Raw genomic sequence first — 16505 nt, 5'->3', positions numbered from 1 at the left:
GTTTATAAAAAGAAAATAACGTAAATTATTTTATAAGTTTTACTTTTGCTATTTTATTATACTTTTATTACCTGCGTTATTATTACTATTATTTTGACTCTTGTATTATTATTTTTTTTTTTACCTTATTTAAATTTGAGTTGCCAAATTAAGCAATGACTATATCCAAATGTTAACTAAGTAATTCATCTCTCGGGTTTGTAAAACAAAAAAAAAACGTTATTTATTTATATATATATATATATATATATATATATATATATATATATATATATATATATATATATATATATATATATATATATACATATATATATATATATATATATATATATATATTATTTATATATATATATATTATAATATATATATATTATATATATATATATATATATATATATATATATATATTTATATATATATATATATATATATATATATTATAATATATATATATATATATATATATATATATATATATATATATATATATATATATATATATATATATATATATATATATATATATATATATATATATATATATATATATTATATATATATATATATATTATATATATATATATATATATATATATATATATATATATATATATATATATATATATATATATATATATACATATATATATATATACATATATATATATATATATATATATATATATACAATTATTTCTATATGTCTATTAACTATTTCGTTAATTTTTCAGGTAACATTGGCTGAATATTATAAAGATAAATATCAGATCACTATACGGGATCTAAACCAGCCACTATTAGTGTCGAACCCAAAGAAGACGGATCTCCGCCGTGGGCAGCGAGATCCTGCAAGGTTAATACCAGAATTAAGCTTCCTAACAGGACTCACTGACGAAATGAGGGCCAATTTTGGTCTTATGAAAGATGTCGGGAACTTTACTCGTGTTACACCTCAAAAGAGGTTTGAATCTATGATGAAATTCTCTCAGCGCTTCAGGTCTATATGCCAGGCTAACGCTGAATTTGAACCTTGGGGCTTGAAGCTAGCTGATGTCCCGATTCAATTCAAGGTAATTTATTATCTAATTGATAGCAAATACGTTGAGATAAGTTGAAACTCTTTTCGTTTCATTACCACATTTTGTAGTCAGAATCATATATCATACATTTGGTAGTCAGGGAAATGTTAATTAAAACCCTCTGTAAGAAAGGTGATAATAGTTAATATGGTAATTATAGAGACATTAACTCGGTTTCAGTAGGAGGCAAATTACTTAGTATGATGATAATTATAAGACTTTGAGAGGGGGGAATCCTTTGAACTGGGAATCTACTGACGAATCTTCAAGTTCTTGTTCGACTTCGATAAAAATTTTGTAATTGCCATTTTGTTTTGGTCAAACAATATTGTCTGAATATTTTAAAAAATAATCCCAAGAAACCTGGTTACAACACTTAAGGGAAGCAATTGCCAAGAAAAAAAAAATCGTCCGATCAAAACTATGAGAAAACCCTTTAGCCAAAAAAAATTTAATATGCAACTTTTGTTTTAATTATTCACGTGCGGAGAGCCAAAATAAAAAAATGCATTAATTCTAAAACGTTCAGGAATTAAATAAAAAAAAAAAAACAATATTTTTTAACTGAAAGTAAGGAGCGACATTAAAACTTAAGACGAACACAAATTACTCCGTATATGAAAGGGACTGTTCCCTCTTCAACGCACCGCTCTTTACGCTAAACTGTTTTACTGTCTTAAAAAGTAGGGTTGAGAGAAAGAGTCAAACTTTAAGAAAAAATTTATAATTCTAGACGAATTCTAGGTCTAATTTAATAATAATACTAATAAAAAAACTGTTAGAAAATATTTTGGCTAAAGGTGTAAATTTGTCTTTTTCCCCATTTCAGGCAGTTTCGCTCCTCTCCTTTTGTAAAAGTGCAACCAAGGATTTTTTTTAGGTTCTAACCTATTTTTAATGGATTGTAATTGTAAAACTGCTAATTTGCTAATTGCTAATTTGCTTATAAGTCGTTTATTGCAAGATTTTTGTATAAAACAGGTTTTTATGTAAAATTGGAAATAGTTTATGTAAATGTATTGCATAAAATAAATTTAATTAGTTACGTAAACATAATAAATAAATATAATGTCACATACATATATTTTTTTTTAATTAAAAATGTATTTATGACAAGTATTTAAAACAGTTTTTTTTTTTATATAAAATTAAGCAGAATAACTCAAGAAGCTGCGTTAGAAAAAAAATTCATAAAAAAATATTTTCGTTTTGTTTGTGTTATCCAGGATGTTTCGAGATGTCTCAAAACTTTGACATAACGTTTCGACACATTTTCAATCATTTAAAATTCACATTTCTTTTTTAAAATTGAGAAATAGCAAGAATGGAACTTGTATTTTAGAGTTGCTTACAATATCAAAATAGTAAACGGTTAATGTGTTTGAAGTCTTAAGTTCTGAAATTGAAATCAAAGTCATCTAGTGTGCGCCATTCAATTTTTTATTATTATTATTCTAGGGCCGGACGTTGGGAGCAGAGAAGATTGTTTTAGGTGGTGAGACGTGTGACTACGCCCTGCATGAAGCAGACTGGTCCCGTGGAATGCGGAATAAAAAATTTATCAGTGCCCCGGTCCTCAACAAGTGGTTGGTCATCTATCCACGAAACGTGGAGGGTGAAGTACGAGAATTCGTGTCCAGTAAGTATAAATTTGTTCTAGTGGGAAGGACTCAGAACTAATACTAAACATAGTCACTGTAGTGAACTAAAAGTGATGTTTCCAGTTAGAGACTCTACAAGATCTGCCCACCTCCCCCAAGGTTGGACCAAATAACAACCTTATGAAAAAATGTTGGCTTAACTATTTATTTGACACCTCCCACAAAAAAAAAGCAATGCGTTACCTCTGGGGTGGAAATGTAATGCACAATGTATTTTGAGGGTTAGGAGGGAATAAAAATGTAGTAGCCCCTTAAATATAGAAAACAAGGCACAAAAAAATGAACAGGTTTTGTTCAAAATACAGACAAATCTGTTTTTATCAGTATTAATGCTACAGGGGTGCCTAGGGGGAAGACGGGAGAACGGATATTCTGGACATGCTAGGACGATGAAAATTGGTAGGCGTGTCAGGGAACTGCAAAAATTGACTTGATAAAGTCGTTGTCCCCGATTCGACCATCTGGGGGACTGAAGGGAGTGAAAAAATTGGAAAAATCGAGGTATTTTTAACTTACGAGTGGGTGATCGTATCTTAATGAATTTTAAAATTTAGAAGGATTTCGTGACTCAGAGCTCTTATTTTAAATCCTGACTGGCATTATGTCTCTAATTTTCCTTTTAAAACAAGCTATCGATTCTTAGAATTTTGCTAGAGCTCTTGGCTCTTCTCGCCTCGTCACAAGTGCCATATGAGCTCTTAGATCTTGTTATTTTATTTCTTGTTGCCCTGCGTAGTGTCTTTATTCATAGAAATCTAGGAAGGAGTTGGATTTGATGGGAAGCTAAAAGTCCTAGCACCCTTTCTACGCTTCAAAATGATAAGGGAATATCCTGTTTCCATCATGTCCCCTGGGCACCGCTGTAGCATTAATATTGATAAAAACAGATTTGTCTGTATTTTGAACAAAACCTGTTCATTTTTTTTATCAGAATGATTATTTTCTTTTTTTAACTCGGCATATAGCGCTCATTGAATTAGTCCAAGCAATGCCTCTATAAAAAGAAAAAAGGTCAGTTTCTCCCGACTTCCTAGTTCTTTTCTTGTTTGCTATTTCCCGATTTATTCCGCTGTTTTCCAAGCTATTTGATGTTTAACGAACGTTTCTCAAGTACAAAAAACGCTTTGAACATTGACTACTCCTCATGTTGAAAAAAAAAACATTCTTTTAGCCAAACGATTTTGCCTATGATCTCCAATTCATTTTTATATTCTAGATTTAGGAAGATTGTAACTTCCCATTCAGTAAGAAATTTATGGAACGGAGAATCAGAGTTGAGTTCTGAAAGCCAATTTTCTAATTCGATCTTGTATTTTTCAAAATTTTGCTATAGTGCTAAAGAAGGGAGGTGTTTGTCCACCTTTTTAGTCTATTTTTTTGTTTTTATTGAATAGTCTTTTTACTATTTTTTTTGCTTTTCGTCTAATATTCGCTTTTTATGGCACTTGGTATTCACCAAGTGACAATTCTGTCGGTCCCGGTTTTGCTACTTTAGGCACTTCCAGGTAAGCTAGGACGGTGAAATTTGGCAGGCGTATCAGGGATGGGACCAGCTTACATTAGAAATTGTCGTTTTCCCAATTTGACCATCTAGGGGGGGGGGGGGCGGTTAATTCGTAAACAATCGAAAAAATGAAGTATTTTTAACTTATGAATGGTTGATGGGATCTTAATGAAATTTGATGTTTGGAATGATATTGTGTTTCAGAGCTCTTATTTTAAATCCCGACAAGATCTGATGACATTGGGGGGAGTTGGAGGGGGGAAACCTAAAATCTTGGAAAACACTTAGAGTGGAGGGATCGGGACGAAACTTGATGGGGAAAATATGCACAAGTCCCAGATACATGATTGACATAATCGGAACGGATCCGCTCTCTTTGGGGTAGTTGGGGGGGGGGGGGTAATTCTGAAAAATTGGAAAAAATGAGGTATTTTTAACTTACGAACGGGTGATCGGATCTCAATGAAATTTGATGTTTAGAAGGATATTGTGTCTTAGAGCTCTTATTTTAAAGTTTGACCGGATCTGGGGAAAATGGGGGGGAGTTGGGAGGGGGAAACCTAAAACTTGGAAAACACTTAGGATCGGGATGAAACTTGATGGGAAAAATAAACACAAGTGCTAGATACATGATTGACATAAACGGATGGATCCGCTCTCTTTGGGATAGTTGGGGGGGTATTTCTGAAAAATTAGAAAAAATGAGGCATTTTTAACTTAGGAACAGGTGGTCGGATCTCAATGAAATTTGATATTTAGAAGGATATCGTGGCTCAGAGCTCTTATTTTAAACCCGACCAGAAAAACACTTGAAAAACCCGAACTTGAAAAACACTTAGAGTGGAGGGATCGGGATGAAACTTGGTGGGAAAATAATCACGAGTCCTAGGTACATGATTGGCATAACCGGAACGGATCCGCTCTCTTTGGGGTAGTCGGGGGAGGGATAATTCTGAAAAATTAGAAAAAATGAGGTTTTTTTACTTACGAACAGGTTATCGGATCTCAATGAAATTTGATATTTAGAAGGATATCATGTCTCAAAGCTCTTATTTTAAATCCTGATTGGATCTGGTGACGTTGGGGGAAGTTTGGGGTGGGAGAACCTAAAATCATGGAAAACGCTTAGATTGGAGGGATCGGGATGAAACTTGGTGGGAAAAATAAGCAGAAGTCGTACATACGTGATAAACATAATTGGAACGGATCCGATCTATTGGGGGTGGGGGTAATTCCGAAAAATAAGAAAAAATGACGTATTTTTAACTTACGAAGGAGTGATCGGATCTTCATGAAACTTCATATTTAGAAGGACCTCGTAACTCAGATCTCTTATTTTAAATCTCAACCGGATCAAGCGTAATTGGGGGGGGGGGACCGGAAATCTTAGAAAATACTTAAAGCGGTGAGATCAGGATGAAACTGGATGGGAAGATTAAAAACCTGTTTAAGATACGTGACTGACATAACCGGACCGGAACTGCTCTCTTTGGTGGCATTGGAGGAGGGGAGGGGTAATTTTGAAAATTGAGGTATTTGTAACTTACGAAAGGGTGACCAGATTTTAATTAAATTCGATATTTAGAAGGATCTTGTGCTTTAAAGTTCTTATTTTAAATTCCGACCAGATCCTGTGACGTTGGGGGGAGTTGGAGGGGGAAACTGGAATTCTTGAAAAACGTGAAAATTGGGGTATTTTTATCTTACGAATAGATGATCGGATGTTAATGAAATTTGATTTTTATAAAGAATTCATGTCTCAGAGCCCTTATTTCAAATCCCGACTAGATCGTTTGACATTGGGGGGAGTTGGAGGGGGAAATCTTGGAAAAACACTTGGAGTGTAGGAATCGGGATGAAGCTTGGTGGATAGAATAAACAAATGTCCTTGATACGTGATTGACAGAATCGTACTGGATTCGCTCTCTTTGGGGGAGTTGGGGGGAGGAGTTCAGTGATTTGGCGAGTTTGGTGCTTCTGGACGTGCTAGGACGATTAAAATTGATAGGCGTGTCAGGGAGCTGCACAATTTGACTTGATAAAGTCGTTTTCCCAGATTCGACCATCTGGGGGGCTAAAGGGAGGGGAAAAATTAGAAAAAATTAGGTATTAATAACTTACGAGTGGGTGATCGGATCTTAATGAATTTTGATATTTAGAAGGACATCATGACTCAGAGCTCTTATTTTAAATCCTGACCGGCATTAAGCCTCTTATTTTCCTTTTTAAATCAATCTATTGATTCATAGAATTTTGTTTGAGCTCATACCATATGATCTCTTGGCTCTTAGCTATTCTCGCCTCGTCACAAGTGCCATATGAGCTCTTAGCTCTTGTTTGTCTAGTATTTCTGTTGTCCTTGAAACAAACTCCATTATCGGTCTTTGTTTCTTTAATTTTGTTTTGTTGTGGCACGTCAGTGTGTTTTGCAAAATTGTCCATCTTTTCTTCTAATGTCTGCTGTGATCCTTGGAACATCTAACACAGTAATCTATAAATAGACAAAAAAAAAAATAATGGAGCCTAACCCTCTAAGATAGAAAGCAAAAAAAGGGCAAAGATCTTAGAGAGCCATTGCTGGAACAAAAGGATGCTTCCCTGAGGAGCTCCAGCCTTTACACTATATATACTACAGATAGTTGCGAAAATACAATTATTATATTATACTGTTTTTTGGTTTATATCATTTTTTAAATTTTTTTTTCTTTCTTTAATTATTATATTATATTTTTTATATAGCCGAGTTTTAATATTATTATTATATTAACTATTATATTATATTATTATATCATACTGCGAAAATATTACGAAAATGGTTGAGCCTAACCAAGAAAACCCAAAAAAGGGCAAGGATCTTAGAGAGCAATTGTTCTGGCGCAAAAGACGTCGAATCAATGTTTCAGTTGCTGGAAGGTAGAAAACAAGGCAAATTTTATCCTACCAAGTCAGAGGTCAAGGTCAAAAGCTCGAGTTTTTTTTTCTCTCTTTAGACTATTGTATTAGATATTGTTCTAGGAACCACAGCAGAGGTTGAGAGAGGATACTGTATTTTGAATGTCTTAAATAGGACAAGAGAAAGTGGTTTTGGTTGTAAAGCAACAGCACTAGTTTCTATACCGACAACGCTTTCATTGACGGTTTTGTTGATTGAAGCAACTGCCAATTCATAATCTGTGAAATTTGTTACTGAAAATATTTCTGAGCTCTACACTTATCATTTATTATTTTTAACAACAAGGTCTGGTCAGGTCATTCTTTTTAACCCAAAATATGGCCTGATTCCTTAAAAGCATTATTTATAGAAGTTCAAAGAAGTATTATCATGCTAAACAATGTGATTAATAAGGAATGTAGGTATTTATTGACTAATTACCGTAGTTCCGCCTGTCTTGACGATGAAGGGGCCTCCTTCATCGTAATAGTATGAATATGCCGTCTGTATGCCTCTCGGTCTTCTGCTAGAGGCAACAGGTAGGCCTAACTGTCAGGAATATAAAGCAATACCTTTATTATTATTATTTATTTTAATGCTAATACATATATTATATTATTTGTATTTTTTATTTTATATTTTATAAACGCGAAGTCTGACCCAGTCATTAGACGGCATTGTCTGAAGGTTTCTGCCGTTTATGCTCTTCGATTGCGAAAAGATATGCTACGCTGCTAAAAATTTGTAGTCACACCCAGGGACGTCTCCAAGGGGGAGTAGTGGTTCGAAACCATTAGTATGGCCCATCACGGGTCATTAGTCAAATATTGACTTACGTGTTTTTCCTTGAAGTGTGTCGGTTGAGCCATCTTTTAAAGGATTCAACACAGATTTTCCAGGGATGGCATTCCCGCAAGTTCCCCTTATTGGCGCTTATGCTCTGCTGTATTGCATGTAGTTTCGTGAGAAAAAAAAAAGAATCGTTTTATGACTAAAAGCATAAACTCTTTGCAGATATCTTGCGAGTAGGACCTGGAAATGGATTCCGCATTGGGGAACCCAAATTTTTCCCTATTAACGATGATAGACCAGGGTCTTTTATCAACGAGATAGGTTTACGGTCTCCAATGGGCCCAGATCTGATGATGTTTTGCATGCCAAGACAAAAAGCGGATGTATACTCTGCCATTAAAAAGGTACGTTCTATTCTGTTTGATTCTAAAACTTTTTTTTTCTGACACTAGTTTTAGGAGTTATGATTTTTTTTTTTTTTTTATATATATATATACTATCGGACGTGATCGTCTCTTGCTCGGTTGCTAGCTACTGGCTATAATTTGGGTACTTTCTATACCGTTTTATGCCTTTAAACAATTCAAATTATTTATAACCCATCTTAAAAAAAAATGGCGACAACCCTTTAAAATAGAGCAATAAAAAAGGCTATAAATAATTGCAGATAAACACCAACAGATAATCAAATAAATAATGCAGACCAAGGATGAGATACTATTGACATAGAAGAACGAAAATCATGTAGCCTTTTATCAAGAACACATATAGGCGAAACTAGGTTGAATTTATTCATTAAGTAACTTTTTCTAGGTCAAGGAGGGTAACTGAGAAGGAATTTAGCATAAACACAAAATACTCTTAAGAATAGATAGTTTCCGAGGCTCACTAAAAATCTGCCAACCCGGACAAAGAGAAAGGAGATGAGGTACAGCTAGGCTATTATAAATTTTTGCAATATTTAATTTATCGAAGTGTTTAATATTCGATACACTTGAAGCATGAGCAATTCTTAGTTTATTCCTTCACATTTTCAAGGGATAAATTCAAAGTTTCTTTTAAATTTTTTTCACTAAAGTATTTTTCATTAAAAGTATGTTTTAAATTCAAAACGTCAACTGCAAAAGTCATTAATGACAAATTAAATCCACGATAAATACAAGTAAAATTAGCAGAATTTTGGGCATGTAAACCAGAATTTTAAATAAAGACGTTGAGGTAAAGCCACGTTGACACACTCCTTTCCAAATATAAGAAAAAAGATCCCCCCTTTAACTTCGCCTTAAGCTGATGGTACATATGCAAAAGGCATTTTACTATACACAAATTTATCCCTCTTTTATATGCTTCAAGTAAAACATGCGGCTTCGATTGCTATCTTGAAGCATCTTTGATATGGTTTTATTTCGAGCTCCTACTAAACTGAGTTTGGTAAAATGTTTAGCTGGTCCAGAAATAAACGAGAAACATCAATAAAAGTTCTATATGAGTTCATAATTATTTTATCTCTAAAACGTTTACTTGCGAAACTAGTGCCGTCTTAACTTGACGCCAATTCGAAGTATTATGTTTCGAGGCGCACATTTCGGGAATTATTTCCGGGAAATCTGAAAGAGATACGGAAATAACGTCTTATAGTTTTCTGCTTAACTTTTGATGGTCTAAACTAGGAAAATATAAAACAAACCAAATTCATCAACAAATTTAAATTGCCCCGAGGGCATGACAAAACTTCCAAATAGAAAAACCCAAAGAAGGAATTTTATTTCTGAGAAACTATTGTAAGCTCCAGTTGTTAGGAGATCGAGACCTGTCGAACCGCGTTGGAAAAAAAAATTCTAGCTGGTCCAGAACAGAAGTTACCTCTAGAACGTCGAAACTTCGGAAATTATTTCTTAGAGAACGAAGCAACTTGGTATATAGAACACTTCACTTCTTCTTGCATACTTTTCATAGCACTACTCGATAAAAATATAAGAAACATCAAAATCGAAAATTTGAGAAAATTCCAAAAAAAAACGGAACGAGATGGACTTTTCCGGAATTATTTCCGGGAAATCTGTAAGAGCTACGGAATTTTGTGCTCCGGTTCTCGAAGAGACAAATGAAAGTTCTACATGAGTTTAGCATAACTGTATTTCTAACAAGTTTATTTCCGAAGCTAGGGTCGTCTTAACTTGACGCCAAACATCGAGCGCAGAGTTTCTAAGAAAAAAACGGTTTTATTTTTTTTTTATGGAAAACTGTTAGAAATTTTAGGAACTTCTCTGGAACTTTTTTACTCTGTTTCACGTTTCCCTTCCCTCTGAAAAATCTCAAATTTTTAACTCTTACCACTTCGGAGCTACAGGTCGCTGATCACGGTGAAAAAAAAAACTACGAAAGCAGTAGTGTTGCTCCGCAACACAATTAAGAGTCGAAAGCCTTTTTGGTAACCAAACTGTGGGACATAACATTTAGAAACAATTAAATCCAAAATAACTGACTCAAATAATTTAAAAATAGTAAAAGAGACTGTTATAGGTCGGAACGAATTACAAGCTGTAAAATCCTTTTTGCCTTTTTTTGGGATAGGGGTTATTTGACGAAACTGTAAATTGATAAGCAACAAATCTTCTTTCAATAGACATTTGAAAAAGTAGAGATAAATGATTAAAAAGGAAAGCACTTGCAGAATTAAAATGTCTGGCAACAATTCCATCAACTCCCGCAGAATTTATTTTCTTTTTTTTTTACAATAAAACAATACATGACTTGGCTTAATTATAAATGACAAAGGTTCGTGTTTTTTCAGACTAACACTTAACTCTTTTACAAATTTTTTTTCAAGAGAAGGATCGGGAGACGAAAACTAATGCTTATAATAATTTATCCACTCAGGATCAGAAATATTATTTGCACAAATGTGTTCACAAGGGCGTTCAACTTTTTTCCAGAGCTTCGAAGGGTTTCCTTTAATTTGATGGGTGTTTTTCTCAATAAGAACAGCCTTATGTTTTCTTAACACTTTAGCAAAAAAAAGGGTTTAGAATGTAGCCGCAAACCATTAACAGTTCCAGACTTCGGCGTCCCGTTATACTTCCAAATATTCAGCCAAATTTTAGACTCGCACGCGGACATAACGGAAGAGTTTTTAGACCATTCCTGAACTCGAGAGCCTTTCCTAACACACTTGTAAAGGATAGCCGAAGCTTCAGCACACTTTAATGCATGTGTAATTTCTGCTAGATTGATGGTAAGTCCAATGGCTATTTCTTTTTCACTTAGGCCCGAGTGCGTGCACAACAAATGAAAGAGATCCTTTATTTTATTTAATATTCTGTCGTATTCAAAACAAAACCTCTCGCGGTTAACTTTTTTCTAGTCTTTATATAAAACCAATTTTTATCTGGTTGTTTAGAGGCATTAAACGAAGCATTTATTTTCGGAAGGTTAGACGAATAAAAGCCGTCACTACACCTCGACAGTTTCACAGGAAAAAGATGCAATAAAATGATAAAGGTTAGAAGTCGCTGACGGGACACCAATAAACGTGAAAGTTTCTGTTTTGGCCGTAATTGAGTAGGAAGGGGGAGAGAAAATTGAGAAGGAGTTGGGTTCTTGGCGATGAACTGTCTGCTAATTCACAATTAAAGTATCCTGCGATCAAATCTCGAGCATTTGGGCGCTTTGAAACTCTTTCACAAAACTCGCTGGCCTTTAGCAAGCATTTACAAACCTCTGATTGCGAAGGGCAGTAATTAGTTGGCAGGTAAACGTCTATGCAGGTTAGGTCCGAAAATTCAGCTGCAATGAAATAGTCATTCGACTCAAGGAGATTGAGGTTAAATTGTGAAATGATAACTAATCGGCCTGAAGCTCGGCCATGGGACATATTCATTTTCCCTGGGTGAAATAAAAGATTCGAATTCTGTGAAATGGTGAGTAGATTTTTCCTTTCATCAGATAAAAAACTTTCTTGTAGAAAAATTATTTCATTTATACTTAAAAGTTCAGAGAGGACTAGGCCTTTGTCAACCACTTTGCCATTGATATCCTATGATAACAGACTTAAGGATCGAGCCATTATGTTGACTTAACTTTACTTGGAAGTCTTGGGGCGACTGGTCATTCGAAGCTGTAACACGGATGATCCTATGATTTGCACAGTACACATTCCTTGAGCCTTTCACATGGAGATGTTTTGGAGGTTGAAAGACCCTGGTCACCGGAGACTGTACAAAAAGCTTCATTTTTGCAGCTGCGGGATATATGCCCGTAAGCTTGACACTTGAAACATCTCACCTGGAACGTTAGATACTCAGTTACTTTGATCCTCCCATAGTCTATGACTGGGGGACTTTTTATGGCATTCATAAGCTCAACTTTGGTTTCAAATTTCAATCGAAACGAGCGGATATTGCCAGTCTGTTTTGAACTGCAACGTTTCGGGATTAGTGTGCACGTCATTTCTATTGCTTGGGACAAATCGAGCAACAGCGAGGTGAGAGGGGCTCCTGATTGTTACAGAAAGAGATTGATCGCCGTTGCAAATTGATCGATCGCCATTGATCGCCGTTGCAGATCGATCGCCATTGATCGCAGTTGCCCCGACAAGAGTCTGCATCAGCCTTGCTAGATGTAACAACTCGCCGATTATCTTTTCTGGGCTGAGACGATATTCGAGCACTGCCACACATTTTTTGCAAAAAACTTTCCTTAAATCTGACTTCGTGAGGTTAGAGGGCAAATTCTTGAGTACCTCTCCATTCTGGTGATTATCACTGCTATCTCACCAGGACATTTAGGGACTTCGTCAAGTTCAACTATCACTAAGACTGGCAGCTCAACGTTACGTTGCTCACAAAGTTCAAGGACCTTTAACATTTCGTTAATATTGTCTTCGGCACTTTTTTTTAATTGACTGCTTGACATTTAGTTAATGAGCAGAATGTAAAAATACAATGTCAGAGTTGAAAAGCACGTTGTTGTTATTTGTTGTTGTTTGGAACAGTTGTTTTAGCGTGCTCTGATATATCTGATCATTGATGATAAATCATAAATTATTTGTTTTAGTAGTGTGTTTTCAAAGTTAATGTTCAAGTGTATACTTGAACCATACTACTATATAGTTCTCTAGTTGATTCAAATCCGCCGTTCTTTTTTAGACACTCTTAATGTGGCTTCTGGAAAAAAAAAATCTGAACAAGGATTACAAATGGAAGCTCTGCTATTTTCATTAATTTATTCAGTGAATAGATTTCTTTTATGTTAAGAAAACCGCTTCTTTGGAAATTACTCTTGACAACTATTTCTGGATCAGAGAATTCAGACTGGTTCTGAATCCATATTTTGATTCAGACTCAGACTGACCTATTTTAAATATTTTCCTCTCTTATTGTAGGAGGTTTGTGTCTCCAAACCCTGCGCCTCCCAAGTTGTATGCGGTAAAGCATACAGAGTCAAAGGTCTTAGTGTAGCTACTAAGGTAATGATTCAAATGTGCGCCAAGTTGGGGGGTGAGCCATGGGGTGTACAAATACCGCTCAAAGATGCCATGGTTGTTGGGTTTGATTCATGGCACGATTCTTCACAGAAAAAGGGTAAGTAATTATTAATTTTTATAGAGCGTTGAATGGGGGGGGGGTGATTGAAGTGTATGCGTAGCGCTAAAAGATTTCATGCGTGTTGGATTTGAGAGTTGGGGTTATATTTTATGGAAAAAACGATAAGTAGTTATTTTTTAGGTTTATAAACAGTTTAAGAAGGGGGGAAGAGAGGAACCTACTTCTCTGAGACTGACCTGCCACCAAATCTTTGCAAAAAAAAACTCCACAAGTAAAACCAACAGAAAGTCATGCCAGTTTTTTGGGCATATTCCAACGCTGCCAAAGGGATACAATTGTACCATTTTTAGTACAGTTCAAAGTTCATGGTACAATGTGGTACATTTAGAAATTTTTTTGAAACGAACACATTTTTCGGTACATTTAGGTTTTACTTGCTCCTTTCTGACTTGGATTTTTAACCTACTGTTTAGATGATACGAACTAATATCTTGAGGTACAATTTTAGTCGGAAAACTGATACAGCTTATTTGAAAGCCTTGGCAACACTGGTGTATTTTCTTTCAAAGTTGTCGTTCATCCAGCAAGAAGGTAGTGTAATGCTTGTAACGTCAAGGAGTCTGACTTTGTGGCTATTCCAAATATACACCCTAATGGCACTAGATAAAAATATGAATCCATTTGTCAGTGACAACTCAGTCTATCTCATTCATATTAAAAGTTTTTTTTTTTTATCAAATTACAGATTACGTATACACACGTCCTCTTATGATGACGAAATTTTGCAGATTTTATTAAATACTGTTGCATATTCTACAAAGCATGGATATAAGTTACAAAAATTATCATGTTAATAGTAAAACTCCGCAAAAATATCCTGACTATTTTGTTGTTGCAAAATTAAAAAAAAATATAGTTGAAAGTATATATTCTACAGTGATTAATATATATTTAGTATATTTTCGGCATATTGTATTTTATATTTAGTATATATTTTTATAGTATATATTTATTATATATATTCTATAAGTATTAGTAAATATTCTAAACTGATGTTGCATGAAATTTTGCATGAATACTTTCCTTTCTAGAATCATTGGTAGCGTCAATTATTATTATTTTTTTTTCATCGAATAGTTTTTCAAAGCACCCAAAATGAGACTAATTAATATTATTAATTATTACAAATAAATTTTAATCTTACTTCTTAATTTTCAAAAATGTAAATGAACAGAAATTGGAATACATGAATAAATGGCCCCTAAACGAATAATAATTGGAATAAATAACCAAATGAAACATAAAGATAATTAAAACTGCTATGAATGAATCAAAATGAATAGAAATTAGCTGAGTAATTAACCTGAACTTAACGAATAGAAATTGTCACATTAGAGCTACCTGATATGTTTTACCCCTTTTCGTAGTAGCCAACATTTTTTCCTGTTTTTTTTTGTGAGTTGGGGTCCTTTTGGCCCTAAATATAAATGTTATAAACTTTGAGCTGTTAAGGAAGAAAGGGTTTGGCTCTTCTAAGGCTTGTTTTTTAACTGGAGTATAACCCCTAGCTTAACTTATGACTAAAGGTTTTGGACTGACTAGGGATGGTGGGGCTTATGACCTATTTCGGGGCTCCATCTGAAGAATTTTAGACAAAACGGGGGGTTTTCTGTAGTCGGGGCAACAATGTTTCATGCTAGTTAGAAAAGACTTTAGACTCTGTATTTCCATGCCAATAATTCCCCCATCACTCAACTTCTTTTCCGAAATATATTTCTTTATCGGTGTATTCAGTTCCCCATTCCCCATGAAGTGCCCCATTTCAAATAAAATTGTTTCAGCGGATTTTGTTTGAAATTTTCCTCATTCTGTTCTCTTTTTTTCAATCTCATCTAAATTAAGAGTACCATTGACTTAGCAACTTCTGATACATGTTTCAGCCCATTTAAAATGGCTTTTTTGGGAGGGGGGCATGCCTCCATATATATATATATATATATATATATATATATATATATATATATATATATATATATATATATATATATATATATATATATGTATATATATATATATTTATATATGTATATATATGTATATATATATATATATATATATATATATATATGTATATATATATATATATTCTTTTTTTCTTTTTTTTACATTAAGCTCTCTGCTTTCCAAGGACTTACGACTGCATCTTTTGAACTGTTAAGGAACCATTCCCCCAAAAGTCTGGGGCTTGAAAAATTTAAATTTTACACTAAGTAAAATAATTTTTTGGATTTGTTTTTGGGTTCCTTTTTCTGATGGCTCATACCCCCCCCCCCCCAACAATTTTGTTTTTTACTTTAAGCTGCTCTTGTCCCGAGGACTTGATCAGGTTGGCTGTGGTTTGATCAGTCAGCAATCCCTGAAAGTTCTGATTCAGTTGGAAATCCAAGATTAAACAAACCCATAAATTTTTATAGAAAATGTATCTGTAAACAATTTGCAATATGCATATCTTACGGCCCTTGTCCGAAGGGCTGTTGAGGTCAAATTCCCCCCCCCGCCAAGGTATGTCTATTAGGCCGTTTGAATTTTCTGAGAAAAACATACCATGAAAAGTTTGATAGGATGTCTTGCGTAGTTACGAGGGGTGGAGGTACCAATGAGAGCATGAGAGGGGGTTTCAAATTTTAAATTTATAATTAGATTCCCCAGTTTATACCATTTTATTATAAAAAATACAATATTTGAAATTTGTGAATTCGTCTGGATCTGTAGCCAGAGTATTATTTTTTTGACTGAAATGCAACTTATGCAAATATATAGGTAACCATGTCATGCATTCCGCCATCTTTTAGATCTTATGAATGAAATATTGCCAAAATGACGTGTAAATGTATTTTCAAAAAATGTTTATAAACATTGATCGAAATGGAAGAATCAGAAAAAAGTCATTAATTGGACCTTTTTGCATAATATGAATTGAGAGTTTCA

At 34.1% G+C, this 16505-nt stretch overlaps 1 protein-coding gene across 1 annotated transcript in view; it reads left to right on the top strand.

The window, feature by feature from the left end:
- The window catches only part of LOC136030689 (piwi-like protein Siwi), a 33468-nt gene that overhangs the window by 1977 nt on the left and 14986 nt on the right, over nucleotides 1–16505 (top strand). The window contains exons 2-5 of the mRNA XM_065709756.1: nucleotides 735–1073; nucleotides 2541–2721; nucleotides 8194–8375; nucleotides 13355–13553. Of these exons, the coding sequence (XP_065565828.1) occupies nucleotides 735–1073; nucleotides 2541–2721; nucleotides 8194–8375; nucleotides 13355–13553 (901 nt within the window). The remainder of the gene's footprint in view (nucleotides 1–734; nucleotides 1074–2540; nucleotides 2722–8193; nucleotides 8376–13354; nucleotides 13554–16505) is intronic.

Source organism: Artemia franciscana, chromosome 8, assembly GCF_032884065.1.
Source record: "Artemia franciscana chromosome 8, ASM3288406v1, whole genome shotgun sequence".
In the NCBI taxonomy this organism is placed as follows: Eukaryota; Metazoa; Arthropoda; class Branchiopoda; order Anostraca; family Artemiidae; genus Artemia; species Artemia franciscana.
The sequence above is the reverse complement of the archived record's forward strand: the minus strand, read 5'-3'. Positions and strand labels throughout refer to the sequence as shown.